At 39.1% G+C, this 24,646-nt stretch overlaps 1 protein-coding gene across 8 annotated transcripts in view; it reads right to left on the bottom strand.

Annotated features, from left to right (window-relative positions):
* Positions 1-24,646, bottom strand: part of TCERG1 (transcription elongation regulator 1) — a 52,577-nt gene that overhangs the window by 21,216 nt on the left and 6,715 nt on the right. For 6 of the 8 annotated variants that reach the window (XR_008630670.1, XM_055141737.1, XM_055141735.1 and 3 more), the window contains exons 2-12: positions 22,976-23,201; positions 19,860-20,012; positions 17,767-18,256; positions 13,115-13,357; positions 8,296-8,358; positions 7,009-7,209; positions 5,997-6,109; positions 5,195-5,283; positions 1,695-1,855; positions 259-315; positions 76-142 (exon numbers count right to left, since the gene is read on the bottom strand). Coding sequence is in view for 7 of the 8 variants with exons in the window: in XM_055141735.1 (XP_054997710.1) it covers positions 76-142; positions 259-315; positions 1,695-1,855; positions 5,195-5,283; positions 5,997-6,109; positions 7,009-7,209; positions 8,296-8,358; positions 13,115-13,357; positions 17,767-18,256; positions 19,860-20,012; positions 22,976-23,201 (1,863 nt within the window). In the remaining variant the exon portion in view is untranslated. The remainder of the gene's footprint in view (positions 1-75; positions 143-258; positions 316-1,694; positions 1,856-5,194; positions 5,284-5,996; positions 6,110-7,008; positions 7,210-8,295; positions 8,359-13,114; positions 13,358-17,766; positions 18,257-19,859; positions 20,013-22,975; positions 23,202-24,646) is intronic. The other 2 variants (XM_055141740.1, XM_055141741.1) reach the window with 1 other exon arrangement.

Raw genomic sequence — 24,646 nt, 5'->3', positions numbered from 1 at the left:
CGACTTGAAAGTGAGCTAATCAACTTGCAAAAAGTAAAATCTACCTGAATTACATAAACTATAAGTATTACTTACTTCCTTTTTTTGGCTTTAACAGGTTCATCTTCATTCATTTCTTCCAATAATTCCTGTTCTTCTTTAACTAAAAAAATTTGAACTTTGTCAGAATAAAAACAAGCAACAATACAAACATATATAGATATCTGTTAACTACCAGAACAACTGCTTTAAAAGAAGCTGCAATTTATAGTTACTTACTTGCATTCATAGAGAACTGCCACTTTTGGATGGATAGCATTGTTGGGGTCGGGTGTCCTGGCAAAAACATTTCAAATATTAATTTGAATAGCTATATGCATATATTACACAATCTTCTCTTTTAGATATTACTATTCTATGAAATATGCATCCATAACATTTATTGCTTCATAAAACATTCAACAAGGTAGAATGGTTATATAAAATTCTCTATTCATTTTGAAACCTATGTTTATGATGTATTTGTCAAATGAACTGAATAGCCAGAGCAGACTGAAGAGCTTAAGCAGATAAAAACACAGACACATCACTTATCTTATTTGCATAACTCAAAACACTGGTGAAGTATCCCCATGAAAGCATTAGAACGATCAGTATCCCAGCAGGAAAGAACAAGTAACTCAGTGGTGGAGCTCATGCCTCAAACATCGGAGGGAGGCCTTAGGTTTGAATCTGGCCACCAGTACTCAGTAGTAAATGGTGGTAGTGGTTGTTTCATTTTAATTTTTTTACTACAACTATAAAACGTATTACTAAATGGGAAGAAAAAACTAGTGCTAGTATCTTTAGAACCAGAAAGGCAAAGTTGACTTTATTTGGAAATGAAAAGTAGAAAGTGTTAGTATACTATTTCTCTGTTATTACAAATGACATTCTAGGATTTGTTTCACTTTAAGTATCAAATGATTCATCTAGCATATTTCTATACTAAATGAATATTCTAAAAAAAAAAAAAAAACCACACAAATAGATCAGGGCCTGAAAGTACAGTAAGTACGGTACTTGCCTTGCACGTGGTTGGCCTGGGTTTGATCTCCCTGGCACCACATATGGTCCCCAAAGCCCGCCAAGAATGATCGCCAAGCAGTACCAGGAGTAAGCCCTAAGTACTACTGGGTGTGGCCGAAATAGACAAAAAATTATGTACAAAATTTGTGTATACTTTATTTATCAGAATGCTGACTAAACATAAGAAAATCTCTAAAGCCTTAGTACCTATTTTTTATTTTCAGGACTAAGGCTTACCTTCCCTAAATTTCTTCTACTTTTAAAACCAAGATTTGAATACTACTATAAAATTTCCACTTTACATGCTTTAGTAAATATTTTAAATAATCTATAGTTTTAGTAACTAAAGTATAGCCACACAACGGATCAAAGGCTCATCAACAGTACCATCATCCTTATTTTTAACATCATGCTGAAAATCTTGACACAGGGAAAAAAAAGATTTAAAAACATGAAACATTTTACAAAACCAGTTTTACCCAAATTCCCTATTTCTTAAAACTCCACTACTGAACTCAAACCAACATTTTTCCAAATTTCCTATGTTCCCTGAAAATAAGAAACTATTTCTAAACGGTTCCAAATTTTGTCAAACTATTAAAAGAATGTTAAAATTAGACGATGAACTGCTATAACTTAAAACTTACTTAGTTTCTTCACTTCTTCCATCCCTTTTTTATGAGGGGGCTCCTGAATTATTTTGTCAACATCTGCCCTTCCAATGAGATCATCAGGTCGGTCCCACATAGAGAGACGAGTGGTAGGATTATAAAAGAAGACTCGCTCATCACCAGTCCAGACAACACACCTAAGAATGAATTCAAATATAATTTTCTTTCGTTAGGCTTTTTACTGACATTCTGCCCGAAGGAGAGATGAAAATGAAGGGGGAAGACATGTTCTTATTACTAACAGAGAGTCAAACATGGTTAAAAAAGGGGCAGGAGAGATAGTACAGAAATTAAGGCAACTGCCTCATCCCACTGAGATTCAAATCCCTGGCACCTCATTTGGTGCCCTGAGCACTAACTGCCTGGGACCACCCCAAGCAGAACGAGGAAACAGCCCGTTAAGCATGGCAGGGTGTAGCGTCATCCTCCCTAAAAAGCAAACAACTATACTAACACAGTATTTTGGGGCAGAAGAGAGCTGACTGGCTATGGTTAAAACAGTAATTCAAAATAACTGAAAAAGCTCAAGGCTGGGAAAATGGCTCAGAGGCTGGATCGCATACAGGAGGCCAGGGTTTGATTGTACATGGCAATACACAATTATAGCAGACTAATACCATCTGAGCAACTGATGACCAACCAGACCCAAAACCAGACAGGACCAAGACAGTCCATGTACTGAGCACTAAAACAAAATTAATAAAATCGAAAGCATTAGAACAGTGCATTCTGACCATATGGCAAATACATTGATAACATGTTATCCAGAAATATCCAAAATTCTAGAACAAAATTACAGACTTCTAAATAATTCACTAACTGAAGGAGTACTCAGCAGTGAAGAATCCTGGCCAGTGAGCATCGCAAGCTGGAGAATGCTCCGGACCCCAGACCAGGCCAACACCGGGGTGCCCCAGACAGAGAAGGTGCAGAGTCCCCGCCTTCTCCAGATGGAATCCCGGCAACACTGAGCTGCTACTAACATGGCTCTGGTATGTGGGGACCAGGACTATTTCTCCAAACCGCATGGCCGCTTATGCAGCTGCATATCCTTTCCTGATATACAAAACACCGCTCAGGAACAGCTCCTCTGCCCCTGAGTGGCCAGGATGCCAGAGGCACACAAACCAATCTGGGAACACAGCAGCTGCTGGTAGATATACTCCTGGGCTGTGAACTAAGCTATGGCCCCGTGCAGCCCCAAAAGGGGAAAGGTTTTTGTCCCTCGGCCTTTCCCATCCAGACGAGTTCCCGAGCAGCTCCTCCACTCCTAAACGGCCATGGTCCCAGAGGCACACAAACCAATTTCGGAACCCAGCAGCTTCTTGCAGAAATGCCTCTAGACTGTGAACTCAGCTATGGCCCTGTGCCCCAGGAGAAGAAAGGTTTTTGTCCCTCGGCCTTTCCTTTCAGTGGCGGTGGCATGGCGACCGCCATCTTTCAGGCCCATTGGACAGAGGTACGAGTTCGCAGTGGTGGGGTGCATGGAAAATGTTGGGATGGGCGGGGGCACGGTACAGGCGCTGCTCCCAGCCCAGACGAGACCCTGAGTGGCCACCCACAGACAGCTCCTCTGCTCCTGAATGGCCATGATCCCAGAGGCACACAAACCAATTTCAGAACCCAGTGGCTTCTGACAGAAATCACTCTGGACTTAATTACTAAAATACCAGAAGTCCAAAATCATATATTCCTCATTACCAGCAACAGAAAACAAATTATCAAATGATACCTTTTCGGCAGGTCTGATTGTGGGGGGGAAAATTCCAAATAATAATAGTGGTTTTCTGTCCAAACATTGAATGCAATCAAAGAGAGAGTAAAGTGAAAATCATCTGCCACACAGGCAGGGTGAGGGGTGGGCTATGGGGTATACTGGGGTTCTTGGTGGTGGAACATGTGCACTGGTGAAGGGATGGGTGTTTGAGCACTGTGTGAGACTGAAACCTGAAAGCTTTGTAAAACTGTTCTCATGGTGATTCAATTAAAAAAAAAAAAAAAAAACAGGGGCCGGAGGATAGCACAGCGGGTAGGGCATTTGCCCTGTACGCGGCCGACCCAGGTTCGATCCCCGGCATCCCATATAGTCCCCCAAGCACCGCCAGGAGTAATTCCTGAGTGCAAAGCCAGGAGTAACCCCTGAGCATTGCTGGGTGTGACCCAAAAAGCAAAAAAACAAACAAACAAACAAACAAACAAAAAACATAGTTCTATAAACATACCACATACATGGACATATACATAAACACAAATACTCAAGTATATCTGCGAGGACCAAGTATGGTTCAGTATCTGACTGCTGAGCACCTGCCTTGAAAACATCAGACTGTAAATTCTAATCCCCGTCACCACCCGTATACACTAAGTGCCATCCTGCCATCTCCACTGTCCCAAGCAGTGGTCCCAACCACTGGCATCATAACAAAGTAAGCAATCCTCTGAGCCCTGAAGCTAGGTATGCCCTGAGCACTGAGAAAAAGTGTGCAAATCAGTGCGAGCACCACAACCAAGTGTGAGTGGCCCTCTACCATCACAAGAGCAGCAGCAAGGGAGGGGGGGCGCGCAGGGGACATTCAACTTATGCTAACCATGCTGCCAACTGCAGCCTGTGAGCCCTGGCGCCACAATCTTCTGTTCACTGTAACCAAATGTGTTCAAAAGTCACAAAGGGTGCCAGGTCCCCAGTCAAGAGTATGACCCCTGCTCACGGCAACAACCAAGAGGAAAAAAACTAATGGGACCCAATGCTGAGGCCCAAGAGGGACAGCATGTGCAAGGTCGAGTTTGGGCTCCAGCGATTTATGGTCCCCGTGGCCTACCAGGTATGCGTCCGCAGGCCCCTCCCCCGGCCCCATTAAATAAATAATAAAGCTACATTTTGTGAATCCAGAGAAGCAGCTTAATGGTAAAGCACTTGCTGTGCCTATGTGACGTACTGGGTTTGAACCCTAGCATCACAAAATGAACAACCCCGTAGAATTGAAGACAGATCCTGCAAGACAAAATTTAAGAAGCCAGAGAGACGGTACCAGGGTTAACCTGAAGCAGACAGCAGCAGTTCAATCCCTACACCACAGGGCACCCGAAGCACTGCTGGGTAGGCCCCAAAGGCCACTGCACTGGCTCTCAGCACCACATTCTCCATCCCCAGCAGCAGGCCGGCCAACCGAGAATTGCTGGAGAGGGCACCAGTCTCCTGAACACTGCTTGGGAGACCTCCCGCCCCCATGTACACAAAGAACACTTAAAGGATAATTGGCAGACTCAGGATCTTGCAGTGGTCTCTAATTATGAACAATCAAAATCAACAAAAGAGGCTCTATAGAGCTAACACTCCAAATACAACAAGAACCAAAACAAATATTCACTAGACAAAGACATTTGACAAATAAGCTTTTAAAAAGTTTTTTCTTTCAATAGGGCATGGCAAACTACATACATATTACTAATTTATTAATCATTAATTTAGCACCTACCATGGGGTACCAGGAATTGGTGTTGTAGCTACTGGTTTTGCCTTCTGGGCAGCCTTTTCCTCTTCAGTCATCTCCTCTTCTTTGGGCTCCTGTGAGAAATATTCATTCTATTTAAAACACTTAACCATCTGACAACATAAATATAAATGCAAATAACTCAAAGTGCAATAAAAATAAGGAGCTGCTAGTATAGGAAAGGGAGGCTCAGAAGGAATTTAAGTTCTACATCCTGGTCCTCTAGCTAGAAACAAAACCCACTCCAACAGAACCCAGCAGCCACAGCGTCCTGTCTCAAAGACTCACTAGCCACTTGCTTAAGGAGCAAAAATGAGGGATTTTAGAATAGAAAGGCAAGACTACTTTTTTATTATTCCCTTTTAATTAAACATGACTACTAATGCTCCCCCACAGAATAAAAGAGCTACCAAAATGCAAAATCTCCTTTTACTTCATACAGTATAAAGAACTTTCCATGCAGAATACAATCAACAGTCGAAAAGAACAGAGAGTGTAATTAATTAACATTCCCGTAATATAGAGCCGATCTACTGGTCAGGAAGCTGGAGATGAGATGTAAGCCCTGGTCTGAGCCCTTCTTAGGGGCATCAATTTTGGGAAACGCATTCAATGAAACATTCAGAAAGAAATCTGAACTACAAACACTGAAGAGCCCTAAAAATACCAGAGATGAGATTTATAGCAAGTATCAAGCTTTATCAATTGGATGTTCAGTTACAAGTACTGTACCAAACAGTAAGCGCTCCCGACACTGGCTGTCAGACTGGCTGGTGGTACCCTTTACCTCTTTTATCTCCTTTATGGGTTCTTCTTTCGGGTCCTCCTCCTCCGTCTCCATTGGAAGAGGTTCCTCCGATGGTTCTTTAATTGGCTCTTTAATCTTTTCCTCTAATTTTTCTATTAAAAGAGTTAAGATGTGGTCACTCAGGGGTTTGGGATATGATTTTCTAAGACCTTACAAAGAGTTCTTTTTTATGGGAGAGATAGTATAGCTGGCAGAGGGCTTGTCTCACACAGCTGACCCCTGGGGTTCAATCCATGACAACACATACTGCCCCCCGCCCCCAGGCCCCACCAGGAGTGACCCCTGAACACAGAGTCAGAAATAAGCCCTGTACAACAAGTGTGGCCCAAAAAACAAAAAGAAATTTTTCAGAGACAAAGCAGTTATGATAGTCCATTTCGAATTAGTCACAAAGTCACAATGTTCTTCCTTGTAACACCATTCACTAATGTCTAATGTAATACATCAAATCCCTTGGTGTACCAATCAAGAAATGAACACTAAATTTCAGAGGGACATAAAAGTCCTTTGGGTCACTCTTGGGTGATTTCTAGAAATCACTCATTTAGCCGAAAGGAATAATATACTAAGATTCTTTAGAACAGTTACAGGAAATAGAAATACAGAAAATCAGTGTTACTCACTCAAGACTCCAAAGGCCTAAATTTTTCCCTTTGAGAACACTTGTATACACATTCCTTCCTGATCTAAACTACTTTAACAAGGAAAATAAATTATACAATAGAATAATTATGCAATTCTGATAATTACATCATTTCTGATAAGTGGCAATTGCCTACATTATTTAGTATCTACAGAGAGAAAATATAATGGATAAGAGTGTTAAGTAGAAGAATTGGCTTTTAAAAATAACTTCATATACCAATTTATGAGAATAACCCAACAACTATACAATTAGGTGGAGGGAGAGATTAAGTCAGAATTTCAAGTAGTATTCTATTCATAATTTCAGTAGATACTATGTCCCAGCAAGTCTTTAAGACAACTATACCTTTTTCCTTTAATTCCTGCGGTTTTTCCCATGTTGATTCTAATGTTCTATTATTATAATAGTAAGTTTTCCCATCAGCTGTTTTATATTCAGTCCATTCAGAAACTGCTGTTGCTCCAGCTAAGGTAGCAGGTGAAGCTGCAATAGCAACTTGGGGGTGTATCATGGGGACGATAGGAGGGGCCATTCCTGGCAATACACCTAGAAGAAGAAGAACAAAAAGTTACTGCCATGAATCTGATTATAATACAAAATAAAAATTTTAAATATGATCTAAATTTTTCCAATTAATAAAGCCAATTGAAACAAAAACAAATCAGATAAAATACTTAATCTATTACCCATTTTAGATTTAATAGCTAAATCAAAAATTGAACCAAAGAACTATCTTTTAAAAAAGTAAAACTGATCCACCCTCAGGTGGGTCACACCTACGAAGAATTTAGAATTTGTAACATGAAGTACTAAAATGTTGTCATTTTTCACTTAAGAGGAACTTATTTTTTATTCTCTCAAATTCTAATAAAAACAAATAACAAGTATATTTAGTATACATGTTTCCTGAGGCAAATTTATTTTCTATTTCTAAGTTACCTTAGAAGGATTTGAATGATGTTTTAAAGCTATGAGTTTGTAAAATCTACTTTAATATAATAGCTGATTAATTTAGATATCCCTTAAATTGTCAGTTCAGTCTTTTTTCTAAAAGAAATAACTGTTTTTTAACAGATAAGAATGGCATTTTTTTATAAGCTGGGCAAATAGACTGATATTGTATAATTAAGAATATGTACATCAAAATTAAGAAAAATACCTTAAATTCTAAGCTACAATCAAGTTTTGGGCCGTCCTCTATAGCTTTAAAGAGCATATTTATACTACACACAAAAATAATCACACACATATATTCACTAGCATGCAAGCACAATCACGTCACTTTAACACATGGAAATGATTTTTTTATATTTAACTTAAAAACAAACATCAAGAAATAAAACCAAATGTTATGAATATGAGAATGAAGTTGTTTACACTTATTACAAAAATTAAGATATAAAGTGATCTGACCTTATTTGCTTTGTGAACCAAAGAAGCTAATGCTACAGGCAACTGGGAAAATTAAGTGTTGGCCAAATATGACAACTGCATTATACTTGCTCATTAAAAAGAAAAATATAAAAAAATCCACTCACTTGGGCAAAAATAAATAAATAAAAGGATAAACAACAACATTCACTACCATGCCAACTTACAGACAAAACAAACTAAGATGGTTTTAAAAATTACCGGTCTTGGTGGTAGCGACTGTCTTTACATACGGGCAGCTGACTATTTGCATCATTGCTACACCTGTAAAACGGATAAGCAAGCATACGTTGGAAAGCTGCCATTGTATGTCGGCTACCACTGGGATTCAGGGTAATAATTTACCACTACAATTTAGACTGCCATTTCCAAAGAAAAAGACCAAGAATGGAACAAAATTTGTTTGACATTTTTATAGGAAGTGGTTTAATGATAACTACTTCTATTTTACAGCATTAATTACCTTTTTATCAAACCAGTTCTGGTAATACTGAAGGAGTCTTAAGACTTAAATTCAACAAAGGAAAGCCCCTTCATTACACAGACCTAAATCCTCATACGGGACATTTCCCCACAGACGTCAAAACCATGCTGCTGTTGCTTGATACAAGTGAAAAGGCAGGTGCAGCATGACATGGACAAGAGTCTTTCTGCCACTGGCAAGGGGACTTCATACAGAAGGAGAGGAATGGCATGGAGCAAAACCATGCAGAAATAGAAAAATGAGATAGAACAAAGAGGACGGAGAGAGAAAAGAAGAAAATAAGTATGAAATGAATCCAAATACTGCACTGCAAATAATATTTTAAACAAAAGAAGGACAAAGATGATTAGAAGGGTAGCTTTTCATATTTAGTGCCTGCTCTATAAAATGCACGGGCTTGGAAAACTATGAAGGCAGAGTAACGAGTTAAGAAAAAAGCCCTTTAAATGTCACTAATAACTACATAGTCTGATTCAGAAACCTGTCATTTAAGTCAGCTGAATGTGTAGCCTTTTTTTTCCAAAGAGTGGAAATTACGTACAGTTCTTAGAAGAATGACGACTCATCATGATGCATTAGAATGATGTTAAAAAGGGAATAAAAGGAAAAGCTAGAAAAACTATGACTGATTAATTGAGAAACCCAAAATTATGACTTAATTTAAATTTGTTTTAAAGGAAAACATTAAAGTGGAGGAATTAAATTTTACTTTTTGTTTCTGATGAACAAACTAAACTTAGTTTGGTATTGATATAAATTAAAAACAAACTCTTTTCCCCACTGAACTACAGAAAACAAAATTTCTCTTAATTCAGGGAAAAAATTAAACTCCTCAATTTGTAAAGAATGTACCTATATCCACACACACGCACACAAATACTGCCAATTTCTGAATTGTCTTTATAAATTTTAATTGCTATTTTACCATTATCTTAATTTCATTTATTTATTACAGTTATTATTTAAAAAGTATTAAAGCCAGACTTTCTACTCTGAAGCACAATCAAAAAAGTGTGCTGTCAAGTTTTTTACTTCTAATTTCCTGCTGTTTAAAGAAAGCAATGAAAGAACTGGTTTGGGTAAAGAAATTGTAAGATGTATTCAGTTTAAATTAGTGTAAATACTGCCATCTGCAGGACCACTGAGCCTAAGAAATAGAAATTCTCAAAGGCAGAACTCCAAACCATCTCCCAATAAATGTTTAACTACATAACTTATAACAAAATGAAGCCTTATTTACACCTATGACTGCAAAAACTATTAAGCAGCAGTTAAAGAGGCTCTTGTATTTGACTAAAGATTTTCTGAGAGTGATTACATGTATATGAAGACATAAGGTACTGATGTATTAAAAAATGTTTTTAATCTGTCTCACCCAAGTGTTCAGGGAACCATTTGGTCCTGGGAATCAGAGCCTCACATATATAAATACTCTATCACCAATGTGCATCCCTGGCCCCACACATTCAATGCTAACAGTATACGTCCAAGTTTCCTACACTGTATTAGTTAGTCATTTGAAAATTCCATTTAGCATCTGACTAACTCTGATGTCACTATTTCTTTTTTTTTTTCTTTTTGGGTCACACCCAGCGATGCACAGGGTTTACTCCTGGCTCTGCACTCAGGAATTACCCCCGGCGGTGCTCAGGGGACCATATGGGACGCTGGGAATCGAACCCAGGTCGGCCGCGTGTGAGGCAAACGCCCTACCCGCTGTGCTATCACTCCAGCCCCTGATGTCACTATTTCTTAAAATTTCAAGACTTTACATTCTTACAACATAAACCCTATAATCCTAATCTAATTTTCTATTCTCAATTTTAAGGCTTCTCCAAGCTTTTCCATAATTACTCCAGTCTCTTCCATGATTCATCTTAGACTATCCTTTCCATAATCCTTGTTAGAACCTACATGTATCATTGCTAGATCTCACAGAATCTGAGACTCCAAGGCGGGGGGATCACACCTAAATTTCTCCGATTAAGGTTAACTTTACTGCCGAATTGAAGGAAAAAGATATCATTGTACATGAAAATCATCTACTTGGGAAGGGAAAAAACCATGGAGTTTGGGGCTGGAGCAATAGCACAGCTTGTAGGGCATTTGCCTTGCATGCGGCTGACCCGGGTTCAATTCCCAGCATCCCATATGATCCCTTCAGAAACAGCCTGGGGAAATTCCTGAGTGCAGAGCCAGGAGTAACCCATGAGCATTGCCAGGTGTGACCCAAAAAGAAAAGAAAAAAAAAATAGTTTTTTTCCCCCCCACAAAGTACCTAAGGAGAGTTCATTTAAGTGGAAAATCAATGAGCATTAATGCCAAAAATGCCTTAATATAAACCAACACCAGTACTTTCTTTTCTGGGCAAATGTTGAGAGAGAGACACTCTGTGCTGCTTAGAGAACAGATATATGTGGTGCCGGAATCAAACACAGGCCAGTGTGTGCAAGGCTCTATAATTTTTACCAATTGAAATGAGGCTCAAAGTAGATAATAACATAGAAATAGCTATAATAAAAGTTCTTAATTTTTCACAAAATTCTACTCTCTATAGAACAGAATTTTGCTACTTAATCTTTCAGCCACTGGTTCTACTAAGAGCCCCTAAAGCAGTGATTCCCCAATTGGGCTACACTATGCCCCCCACTCCAAGCCCCACTGGGGTGGGGGACCTCTTTGCTTTAAAGAAGAAAAAGTTCCAGGCGGCTGGGGGTGAGGTGGATGGGTAGGACAAAGAAGTTTAGAAACCTCTGCCCGAATGCAAGACCAAAGTTCTTTCAGATGACTGTCTTTCAAATACTTGAAAAATGTTATACTATCTTTGGGTCTTTTCTGAACAATCTTTTCTCAGACCACTCAAAATCTAGGATCTGATGTGAATACTGTTCTTGACCCTAAGCAAAGACTGCAACTTATTATGAATGTCAACCATCTTCCTTATACCACCTAACTTCATAGAAAAATTTATAAAAAAGAGGAAAGTATTTGGCTGCTAGTCTTTAATTTAGAAAAGGGGGAATCCGTTATCAGAAAAAGATTTCCAGTTTTACTTTTATATTTAAATTATCTGAGGTTCTTCAACACATCCTGGGTGTGACATATTTAGTCACCTGACACTATAGCAACAATAAGTAAAAGTCCAACTCCCCCCCACCAAAAGAATAAAACCACAAATTCCCAATATTTTTAGTGTCTCTCCTGCTCAGATGTAGTATCTGCAATTGTTGTTTTCACACTGGTTACAAGGAAAAGGACAATTAGATGAAGAATAATTATTACAGTGTGTACAGAGTCTAAAAAAAAAAAAATACCTGAATCTCAACTCTGTTTTCAAACAGAAACTAACTCAGGGACAATTGATACTGGAATATGAATCTGGGAAATAACGTCTACATTCCATTTATCTTCGCTACAAATTAGCCCTGTGAATTTGTCCTAAGGCAGTGATATTTTCAATCACATTATTAGGTAAATAGGCCAGGAATAAGAATTAAAAATGCCCGGTAATAGTTACTGTATTCAAATTAAAATGTCCAGCACCACTATTTAATATTTATAGGAAGACATCTACTCTGCTCTCAATTCCTTCTCTAGTTTTAACAATGTCCCCTAACACCTTCTCTAGTTTTAACAATGTCCCCTAACAATAAAACACATAATTCACCTTAAAATTTTATTTTTATTTTTATTTTTTTATTTATTTACTTTTTTTTTGCTTTTTGGGTCACACCTGGCGATGCACAGGGGTTACTCCTGGCTCTGCACTCAGGAATTACCCCTGGCGGTGCTCAGGGGACCATATGGGATGCTGGGATTCAAACCCGGGTTGGCCGCGTGCAAGGCAAACGCCCTACCCGCTGTGCTATCACTCCAGCCCCTCACCTTAAAATTTTAAATGATGTGTATTAAACTTTACTTCTTAATAGTTGACAGGGAGATATTTGATCTTATCTAGATAAATTTTTCAGTCATGACCTACATTTTCTTCCCAACGTAATCGTCATTAAGGGCATAGTGCTCAGAACTCGTATGCCCAGGCTCACATCCCACATAACCATCAATATTAGTTAGGCAGCACAGGCAAGTAACTTAACCTACCTGTGTATCTACCTCATAAGGTGGTTGTGAAAATTAAATACATCATTACATGAAGTGTTTAGAATACTGTGCATGACATGTAGAGCACTCAACATGTTAGCTACAATGACTCGTGACTCTGGACTTCATAGGCTCAAGCCCTAAAAATAATGCATTTAGAACATATTTATGAAAAGATTATCATTTTTAATTCATTAAGGTCATTAATCAAAACAAGTGTACCTTTAAATATGGCTCTAAGGTTAAGACATGTAAACAACAACAAAAAAGACATTTACCGAAAGTGAAGAGAAAATATTGCCGTTAGCCATGAATCTTTCAAAAACATTCCAAACAGGTGAGATTCAAGGCAAATTTCAAATGCAACAGACACATGAGAACAAACCGACAATATGAAAACAGAGCTAGAAAAGCTATTACCATCTATTGGTTTACCTGGAAGAGGAATTGGCATGCCAGGAAGGGGAACACGAAATGGAGGTACCATTACTGGTGGAAAAGCAGGTATTGCTGCTGCTGGCTGAGGTACTGAATGAGGAACAGCAGGAGGTAACGTCTGGGGGTGCGGCTGGGGAACGGTTTGCACAGGTGTGGCTGTAGGAGCAGGAGCTGAAACACTAACTGTAGGCGTGGCAACTGAAACAGCAGAACTTGGGGTCTGATCTTGTGTTGTGGGTGCTGATAAAAGATAAAACAAAAATATGTATCACTCCTTCATAAACCATTTACTACATTCATTCATTATTTACTCATTCAGTATTCAAGATCCCATTCCATGCACTGCAAGAAATTTGTAAAAAAAAAATAAATAAATTTAAAAGTCTGTCTTCAAGTCGCTTGAAAATAGTTAAATGAAAAACCAAAATAAACTAAAATACAAAGTGAAATGGAGTAAATAGGTATATTTATCAAGATCCAAAGACCATTTCTATCTGTGAAAGGGTACATGAAATTTTATTACACAGGTCTGTGATAGATCCTGAAAGAGTAGGATTTCAATAAGAAAAATGAAGTGGGAGGAGAAAGTAAATAAATGGTAAGAAAAGTAAGTAAAAACAAAGTAAAGGACACTAAGAAATTGTTTACAAGAAAGGACAAGCTAGTACAACACTAGCCATACAACATAAAACCATCGATGCTGGAACAATAGGTTAGAGACATGCTAAGGCCCCGGACGGATGGCTAAGGCGTCTATACTGGAAGGGAGTAGAAAAGGAGAGAAATTATGTAAATAGAAAGATGTGATCTAAAGAAGGCACACCAGAATGTGCTTGTTACTTCTATGTACACCTTTCACTTATTTCTATATATGCTTCATTAACTTGAATTTTTTTAAAAAATGAATTTATATACTATTTGTTATTCTGTGAATGTTAAGAGGTGTATAAAGCAATGTGAATCATTGTTTCTATGAGTAATAATCAGTGTTCATCTGATGAATTAATCTGGCAAATGGATAGAAAAAACAGGTAGAAAAATCTATTTCCACATAATTGAAATAGTCTAAGCAAGGATGAGCAAAAAAGAGAAAAAGTTATGCAAATGACTGACTGCCTAGATATGAACAAAAGGGGGTCAAAAAAAAGCTTAAGATATTTCCATAGTTGTTAAAAAACAGAAGTTGAACAACAACAAAAAAAACCCTCCTGTTTCTGATGTGAGAAGCAGAGAATGTGTATGTCAGGATAATTTGGTTCTATTGCTTTATTATTTTTGTTGCTGTTGTGATGCCAAGAATCAAACCCAGGGCCTAACAATATAAGACAAATCATCTACCACTGAGCTACATCTCCAGACCTGATACATTATTTTTAGATGCCAAAAGTAAAACATTTCATCCCTACTAATCACATTTAAAATCAAATTATGACCCCCAAAATATAAAAAAATTAAAATCTGCATTTCAGTTCTGAAACATTTTTATATTTTACTCATAACCCATCAAAGTTCCAAAACAAAATTCACTTTCTTAATTCATTGGCAACAAATACTTCATCTTTTTTGTGATGTAAAAAAATGTATTAGAGTACAATTATTTCATCAAAGGAAAAGAAATAAAACTATATTCCCAATTTGTGCGCAAATTTCATTCTAAAAAAAAAGTACACTCATTAATAGAAAGTACCAAATAATTCAACTGGCAACAAAAAAAAGGTCAGTTATCTTTTTTTCAGCTCCTAATAATGAAACTCACTTAGGCTGGGAAGATGTGAGCAATTTCATACTTGTTAATGAGGGACTCACCTTGGCTAAATAGACAGCAGGGCCAAACAAGTATCTTCAGGGGCCCAGGAATGAATTGTTGGTCTAGCATAGACCTAGCCTTAAGGTACAGTATCATATTAATATAGTTTTATAACAGTTCGAAAAATACAAATTACATGCAACATTTGCCCAGTCCCATACATATACCATTATTAGCATTTGTAATCTATAACCATGGATGAAACTCTATCTAGTTATTCTTCCCAATTGCCCTGAGAAGTAGGATTTCATTTTTTTTAATCATTTCTCACAAACTTGCTCAGGATAAAATGAGTTTATGCTCAGCCAGGACTGAAATATAACTTCCTTAAGGTTCGGTCCCATTTACCCACAGAACTGGACTGTAGTAGTCCACAATTAACATTTGTTAAAAAATAGTTTGCTAATAATATAGCCATTAAATTATGTTACAAAGTATTACAAGAAAATAAATTACAAAGGCATAAATTTCAAGTGAAAAGGAACATCAATGCAATAGGAAAAAAACATTCATTCAATTCATTTCTCTTGTGGCACAGGGCTTTCTGAATTTGACTGGGTAAGGGTCATAAATCATGAGAAGAATAGGATAAAGGAAATAGGTAATAAAGAATAAAATGCATAACTAAGAGAATGAAAGTTAGAACTTTAGAGATTGTAAATTCCTAACTCCATTTGCTAAAATAACTTGCAAACACTAAACCCAAAAATACTAATGTAGTCTACTATCTTCACTAAAAACAGACTAACTGTAACAGATGAAGTAATATTAACGAGACTACAATATGACACCATTTCGTAACACTGAATCAAGTGAAATAGTCAGGAATACCAAAAAGACATCAAAACTGATGTTTAAAGTAATAAAAAGATCATGATTTTGCTGTCTATTCTTAGAATAAAGTGTTCCCGATCATTCTGAAGAACTGCAAAATATGACAGGCAGGATTTCTTAATAGAGTAACTGATAATCATAAGATAGCTTTAAGCTACTGCCAGACCATTATGACATCAAAATAGGGCAGTTAAAATTATTTAGCTATCCACCTTCTTAAAACAAAAACTGTCACTGTCACTGTCATCCCAGTTTGCTCGGGTGGACACCAGTAACATCTCCATTGTGAGACTTATTGTTACTGTTTTTGGCATATCAAATAAGCCATGGGTAGCTTGCCAGGCTCTGCTGTGCGGGTGAGATACTCTCGGTAGCTTGCCAGCTCTCCGAGAGGGGCAGAGGAATCGAACCCAGGTTGGCCGCATGCAAGGCAAACGCCCTGCCGCTGTGCTATCGATCCAGCCCCAAACAAAAAATACTAATTTTTCCCCTCTTTATGAAGACAAATTATAGAAGTAACATAGGGCTTCCACATAGAAACCATCTACTGTTTTTATTACTTTCATTACTACACAGGAAGCCCGTAAAAACATAAGTAAATAAATTAAAAGGCAAAGAACCTATTTATTTTACAATTCAACTAATAGTAACACTATAGACTTCCTGACCAAAATTCACCTTTCAACTGCAAAAGACTTATTTGTAACTGATTAAGTGCATTTCTCCACCAAGTAGACAGAGCCTTTAAAAAAAAAAAAAAATCATCTCCCTATTACATTTACCTTACTTCTTCAGATGCTTCTTATAATAATAAAACCAAATCTTTTAGTATTACAGCCTTCAATTGCTCTCATATGCATATTTCTTACAGAGTACTATACATTAATATATTCCTGAAGCTATGGAAGGGAGATGCATGACTATTTTTTTTTAATTTCTTGTTTTCCAGGTAATAAACCATCTAATTTAAAATCATCCCATAAGAAAAACTTTATTTCATTAATCAATCATTATTTAAGAAAATGATTATTCAAGCATGTTAGGACTCAAGCTCAATAAATAGCAATGCATACATATAAAAATGAAAAAGCTAAGAGCAGTGCTTTAAGTATCAATGACTGTTTTTAAGCAAATATTCTTCCGCTTATCCTTGAAATCTTCACTGTATCTCATTATTTAGGAAAGACCTAATCTATGGGCCTTCCTGAGTTAATGTATACTAAAAATTCTATTACTTTCTGAGTACTTCTACCAACTCATTTCATCTACCTACTTCCCATTCCCACCTCTAAGTAACATTACTGAAAATTTCTTAAGAATTTTCCCATTTCAACACTACCCAAAATTAGCACCAGAAAATTCTTCCAGAATACTCCACTTATACAGGTCCCCAAAGTCTGACTGAGCCAGCTGTCTCGTTAATCAAGTTCTTTACAACTTGGCCAAACTACAAATGCTCTCACCTAGGAAATGTTTCCTAACAATTTCATGAACTACACTTATCTTCATTTTCTGATCTTGGTTCATGCTGTTCCTCATAACTGAAAGACCAACATTCCTTACGTATGAACCTATTCAAATATCTTATATCCGTCAATATCAACCACAATATCCATGTAGTCTTCCTGTTTCCCTATTTCTTGCTTACACCTTTGATTTTTGCTGTATGAATTTTTGCGCGCTATTCCCTAATTGTTTCACATGCATTCCTCTTGACTCCTCAAACCATTTGAAAGCCCTGTAGTTAGGATTCAGGTATGAGTCAAGAACCCCACAGCATGGTTACTATTAGCCGAGCTGCACTTCCCCATTTTAACTTTGAACTGGAACAGGCAAACCTCTTCTACCAGCATAAATGTCTGTTCATTAACTCAGAATTTGGTCAAAGTAGATCTCCAATGACATCCAGGATAGTATCAGAAGTAAAGGGGTCATTTTGGAATGTATTCCCTCCCTATCCGTTTCTGTGCCCCTCCCTACACGAAAGCGCATGCTGACTGCTACTCACTTGACACTGTCTGCGAAACCGAAGAGGCAGTTGTTGTGGTAGAGGTGGTGGAAGATGGGGTGGATGAAGATGTTGAGGTGGACACTGCAGGTGCTGGGCTACTGGTCGTAGGGGTGGAAGCTCCTACTGCTTGTGCTTGCACTTGGACTTGCGCCTGCGCCTGGGCCTGGGCCTGTGCTTGCGCCTGAGCCTGAGCCTGAGCCTGGGCCTGCGCCTGCGCCTGGGCCTGGGCCTGGGCCTGAGCCTGAGCCTGAGCCTGAGCCTGAGCCTGGGCCTGAGCCTGGGCCTGGGCCTGGGCCTGGGCCTGGGCCTGGGCCTGGGCTTGGGCTTGGGCCTGCGCCTGGGCCTGGGCCTGCGCCTGGGCCTGGGCCTGGGCCTGCACCTGTGCCTGGGCTGCAAGCATAGGTGTGAGTTCTGACTGCTGAATAACCTTAACTCCATCCGGCTTGGTCCATGCCGATTCACGTGTCCGCGCATTGTAATAATAAACCTGGAGAGAAGTAAAATCACTGGTATCATAGAACCTGTTAACTGTTTTTAAGAATTATAGTGTAACCACATTTTGTTCTGCAAGGTAAAAAAGCAGCAAAGAGAAAGTCTATCAAAATCGATTTTCACGCAGTAAAGATTTATGGGTAATTCCCCCCCCCCTCCTTTCTTCCCAATTCATAAATTTTCTGCAATGAGTAGGACGTATGTACTTGGTTTGGGGGCCACATCTAGCAATGCTCAGGGCTTTTCTCCTGGTTCTATGTTCAGGGATCACTTCTGACAGGGCTGGGGGATGATATGGGGTGCTAAGAATCAGACTTGAGTCTGCCATGTGCAAGGTAAGCACCCCACCCACCCCACCCATGTACTACTGCTCCGGTCCCACACACTACACTTCTAACACACAAAGGAAAAATCAAAGGCACGTTTTGTGCAGAATTAAGATACCAGATATAAGACTGCTAGCCTTAAAGAGTCCTGCTAACAAAGTTCCCATTGCCTGGCATCTGGGAACTTGATTGCCACCACTTCCTAAGGAGTAAGAGGAGCTTCCTTGACCAAACAATGTACACAATGCAACTGAGACTAAATACCTGCTTGCCTTTGAGGAGTTTAGAAGGCTGCACGCTAAGGTAGAAGATGCCACAGCAGTGACTAGCCCACAAAAACCTCTTCTGAAGTACTTAATCATTGTGTGTGCTGACCCAAGTTTCACTATTCTATTTCTTTTTTTGTTTTTGAGGTGTGTGTGGGGGGGGGGGAGGCCCGCACACCTGAAAGTGCGCAAGAATAACTCCTGGCTCTGCACTGAGAAATTATCTCTGCCGGTGCTTGGGGTATCATATGGGCTGCCAGGAACTGAACCTGGTCAGCCGTATGCAACTCTAAGCACCTTACGCACTGTACTCTCTCCAGTTTCCAACTCTGTCTGTCTGTCTCCTTCTCTCCTCCCTCCCTCCCTCCCTCCCTCCTTCCCTCCCCTCTATTTTTTTTGATCTTTTTGGGTCACATCAGCAATATTCAGGTGTTACCCATGGCTCTATACTCAGGAATTACTCCTGGTGGTGCTCGGGGGACCATATGGGATGCTAGGATCGATCCCCAGTCGGCCACAGGCAAGGCAAATGCATTTCCTCGGTACTAACGCTCCAGCCCCCAAATCTCACTTAAAAAAGATTTTATTATCGAATCACTGTGAGATAGACCCTTACAAAGCTGTTCACAATTAGGTTTCAGTCATCCAGTGTTCCAACACCCATCCCTCCACCAGTGTACATTCCCAGCACCAGTGTCCCCAGTTTCCCTTCCATCACCTCCCACCCCACCCCTTGACAAGTCTTAAACTCTTAATGGGCAAGCAGAGTGGCATAATTTCAATCTATCAAAACTTTACCCCATCCCGAGAATTCTCACTCTTAATGGCCACTCATACTGCCATAATTTCAATATACCAGAATTTTTTTTTTTAAACAAACTTCATTTCTGGTGATGGAAACCAAGGCCACACACATGAGACCTGCACAAAGCAATATTCTCGCTTTCAGAAACTTTATTCTATTGTCATCAACGAAATAAGACCCTCAGAACCTTTTATCATTTACCTTTCCATCAGGAGTTTTATTTTCCACCCAGATCTCCTCAGTAGGAGGCAGTGCTGGAGTACCAGGAGCAGTCACAGGAGGCATTCCTGGAGGGAACATCATACCCGGAGGCGGCGGCATGGTTCCCATGGGTGGGGGCATGAAAGGCGGTCTCTGTGAATGTACAACAAGTGTAAGGGGCATGCGCGTTTACCTTTTCCCCTAAAACCGGTAACTAAATTCCCAATTTCTGTAAGGGAAGTAAGTTTAACATGATATTCAAATGCATTCATCTATGTTATATAATTAATACTTCTCTAACATAAAAATGATTTCTAAGTAAATGAAAAGTAACAATACTAAAAGGAGTCACATGGATTACAGCAATATAAACTAATATTGCTTACTCACTATATTTCTGATTTTAGGCACTGGGCCACTTTAAAAAAAAAAATGATTTTTGTATCCCAGACTCACCAAAGTGTCCACCATTAATTCACAACAGGAAATAACCAATAAAAAGAAACATTATTTGGTAAATAACAGCAATAACTAAAAACTTACCTGAACTATTTTTCAATGAGGAAAATATTCATTTTCAGTTTTTCTAATAATAGTACAGCTCAAAGAACATCAATTACATACAGAAAGACACAGTAAACAAAATGTTTTTGTTTGTTTTGTTTGGGGGCTGCACCTTACTCTTAGTTCTGCACTTAGGGATCACTCCTGAGTGGCTTGGGGGACTATAAGGAGTGCTGGAGTCAAACTGGTCAGCTGTGTACAAGGCACGTGTCCTACCCACTGAACTAGGCACTCTGGCCCCTAAACTATTAATTTTTAAGTCAATATGCATATATAGTAATTTGAAAAACATGTTTCCCCTGGAGCTATTACTGACTTAATCCTACTTTTGATAGTTCTTCCACTATCACTCTTCAACAATACTGACACAGCAATGGAGATGGCTCAAAGCACTGAGCACATACTTTGCATAACAAGAGCCCTGTCTTAAGAAGATTCCTCAGCACATGGTCCCCTGTTGGGAGTGACCCCAAGCAGTGCTGAGTATGGCCCAGAATAAGGAAACAAAAAAACAAACAAGAAAAATTACTAACACAAAACAAGATCCTGAACAGCAATAGTCACAGTATTTTAGACAAATATTAAATAGAAAGTGGGAATCATTTGAAGTTTTTCTTCTATAATCTTAGTAACATTTTGTGTGTGTGTGTGTGTGTGTGTGTGTGTTTGTTTTTTGGGGTTTTTTTTTTTGCTTTTTGGGTCACACCCGGCAATGCACAGGGGTTACTTCTGGCTCTGCACTCAGGAATTACTCCTGGCAGTGCTCATGGATTGCTGGGAATTGAACCCGGGTTGGTCATGTGCAAGGCAAATGCCCTACCCACTGTGCTATGGCTCCAGCCCCAACCTTAGTAATATTAGAACTCAATTATCCAAAGCACCTTAATCTGGATAATGGAATTGATACCATGCTAATTATAATAAACTACACTTCATACTTATAACTTTCTTTTCAAGTAATCCAATTTTTCTGGATTCAGTTTAGTCTTTCAAGTATTAGCACAGATTTATTGCTATACAATACCCACCCCAACTATCTCATGCACCATTAGCTAAAAATCACTCAGACTTGATATTTAACTATACAATTGTTATTATATATGTATAACTATACAATAGCTCATCAAGACTAAGAAAATTATCACAACACTAAGAAATGTCCCATTCCAATATCTAATATCCTTGCCATTAGTGGGCTCATTACATTTTCATCATATTGTACAAGTATATTTTCATCATATTGTACAACTCTCAAAGGCAAAAATTAAGAACAAATTCACATTTAACAATTATATGCAAATCGGCTGAAAAATCTCTCTTATTTTAACCTTGGAGAAAATAGAAAAATATTCAATAACTTGCTTTTGGAAAAGAGCCATTTGCTAGTAGTAAGGCAGCACTATTATTCAGCTAAGTATTAAAACATTAAGTCTCTTCTGCAGATTCAATGCAAGCATCATTACCTTTTTCTAGTTTTACTAAGTTCATTCTTGAACATCTAACAGAAAGTAGATAACACTATTTTAGTTGTACAAGCGAGATAAACTACGGAAATATAGATATTCAAACAAAAATAGTTCAGTCCCAAAAAATGGCTCTAAGAATGAACCACTTCAAGATCTCCTTTCCCACAGTGTTTCTATGTACTGAAGAGGATTATCTGCCTCAGGCTGAAATACTAGAAAATTTTTAACTGAAGAATTCACATAATTTCTAAAATTTATCTTCAGTGCCCTACTCGCTATACAATTTCTCCAGTCCCATATATGTATGACTTTCTATCACAGAGAGTCTCTTGCCCGCATGCCTGGCTGTCTTCCCCGGGGCCCCTGGGGGGGAGATGGGCTTCCAGCTTCCCTGCCCACCCCGAGCAGACCTCCCGGCAGCCAAAGACCACCGGAACCTAGCTACAGCCATGCTTGAGGCCCCTCTGTACACGTTCAGGCCTCATGCGTGAAGGTACCGGCAGAGGAACCCAGGTGTGTGTAATCCCATCAACGGCCAACATCCAGAGAGAAACTTAAAAGCAAGCTCTCAGAAGCGCTCGGGCACAGTATCTTGTAGCCTACTTCTTCTCCCTCTGGGAGAAGAAACTGGCAATCTTCTGAGAGTTTCCTGCCCACATGGGACAGCCTTGCAAGCTTCCCATGGTGTATTCATATGCTAATTCCAGTAACAAGCTGGATCTCATTCCCCTGACCCTGAAAGAGCCCCCAGTGCGACATCCTTGGGAGGGCCGACATCCTTGGGAGGGCCGAGTGGAGACAGACTTCTAAGATCTCAGGGAAAGGACGAAATGAGAGGTTACTGAGCCCGCCCAAGAAATCGGTGATTAAAGAGATTTCGTGATCGTGATTGTTCTATCACAACCTAAATTCCCATTCTGAACTTCTGAACCAGTTACTGCTACCACTGCATTTGGAGGAATACATTAGTGTTTGCTCTTGTCAGTTGCTATAAATAGTCCTATAAATAGCAATGAGGAACATGTTTTTAAAGTAAAACTCATAAAGAATATTGACAATGACAAAGAAAAAGCAACCTCTACTTACCTGGAGGTGTGGAGGACCCATAGGCGGAGGAATTCCTCCTGGTGGAGGCATTGGAGGCATATTAGGATCAAAAGGAGGACGTCCAAAAGGGGGCCGTGGCGGTGGAGGAGGGCCTCTCATCATACCAAAAGGTGGAGGAGGCCGCATGAGAGGCGGTGGGCCTCGCATCACTGCATTTGGAGGGGGAGCCGGGCCTCGGAACCTCAAGGCCTGCTGCTGAGCCATCCTGTGCAGGAAAGCACAAAAACACAGTTACTGATTTCTAAAATACATGGCACTGAAAAGGTACCTTAAGAGCAAACAAAACTGGAGGGTTCCTCTGCAATCATCTCCTTTTAAAAGTACATCAATAAGAAAACCAAAGGACACTAAATCTGGGAAGAAATCTGAATGGAGACATTTGTCTGACCTTATACTGGCTCCCCACAAGCTGCCAACAGCTGCAAGGGAGGATGAGAAAAACACTATTTAATAGGTAAGTGGGCAGCAGCACTTTGACCATGTGCTAATATCATCTAAAATTAGAAATATTTGAAGAGGACAGATGAACATCATATGACAGAAACAATTATCACCTATTTCAGACAAAAATGTAAGCCTTGATCAAATAATGAAAAGTTATTACACAAACACAAAATGTAAAAATGTTCAATTAAGAAGGGGAGTCAGGGTTGTATTCTTCAGAAATGCTAAAACTCATAAAAAATAAAGGTGAGTTACAAAAACATGTTACAGCAGCAAGATAGCCCCCTTTATGCCACAGATTCTCTTTCCAATTTGAGCTACCCAGTCAAATGCAGTCAGAAAATACAGTTATTTTCAAAGAGAAACCACAGTCCCTTAATTTTGGTATATTTTTAAATTGTCTATTTTATCATTGGTATATCACTGGTAACTGTGCCTAGTTTAACAATATGATAGGTATGTATAGAGAAAAAAATAGGGTCCAGTACTATCCACGGGTTATTGGTGGTATGGTGGGTATTCCCAGCAGATACTGGGGGACTACTAAACTATACTACTACTACGACTATGACTACGACTACTACTACTACTAAACTACTACTCCTCTAGACTGTATCCTTTAAAAAAGAGAAGCAATGTCATAAAGGACATACTCTCTGCGAAAACTAGAATGAATAACATTAAATTTCTAAGGCTGACAGTTGCTATAGATATTAGAATATCTCTATCCTGAGAAAGTAAGCGTAAATGTATCTTATTCTTAAATGATTCAGAGTAACAGCATGCATGTGTGCAAATAAGAGACAGAATACTAATATTAAATATACTACCTTCAATTTTTTACCAGTTTGAATTCATTTCCAAATACAAAGTTATCCAGCTTAAAAGAGGACTAGTATTCCCTATCAAAAGTTGAAGTCCAGTGCTGGAGAGATGACCCAGGTTCAATTCCTGGCACTACTTGGCCCAGACAGGCTGGAGTGATAGCACAGCGGTAGGGTGTTCGCCTTTCACGTGGCCAACCCGTGTTCGATTCCTCTGCCCCTCTCGGAAAGTCCGGCAAGCTATCGAGAGTATCCCACCTGCATGGCAGAGCCTGGCAAGCTACCTGTGGCATATTCGATATGCCAAAAACACTAACAAGTCTCACAATGGAGACATTACCGGTGCCCACTCGAGCAAATGGGTGAGCAACAGGATGACAAT

This window comes from Sorex araneus, chromosome 6 (assembly GCF_027595985.1).
Source record: "Sorex araneus isolate mSorAra2 chromosome 6, mSorAra2.pri, whole genome shotgun sequence".
Classification (NCBI taxonomy): Eukaryota; Metazoa; Chordata; class Mammalia; order Eulipotyphla; family Soricidae; genus Sorex; species Sorex araneus.
The sequence above is the reverse complement of the archived record's forward strand: the minus strand, read 5'-3'. Positions and strand labels throughout refer to the sequence as shown.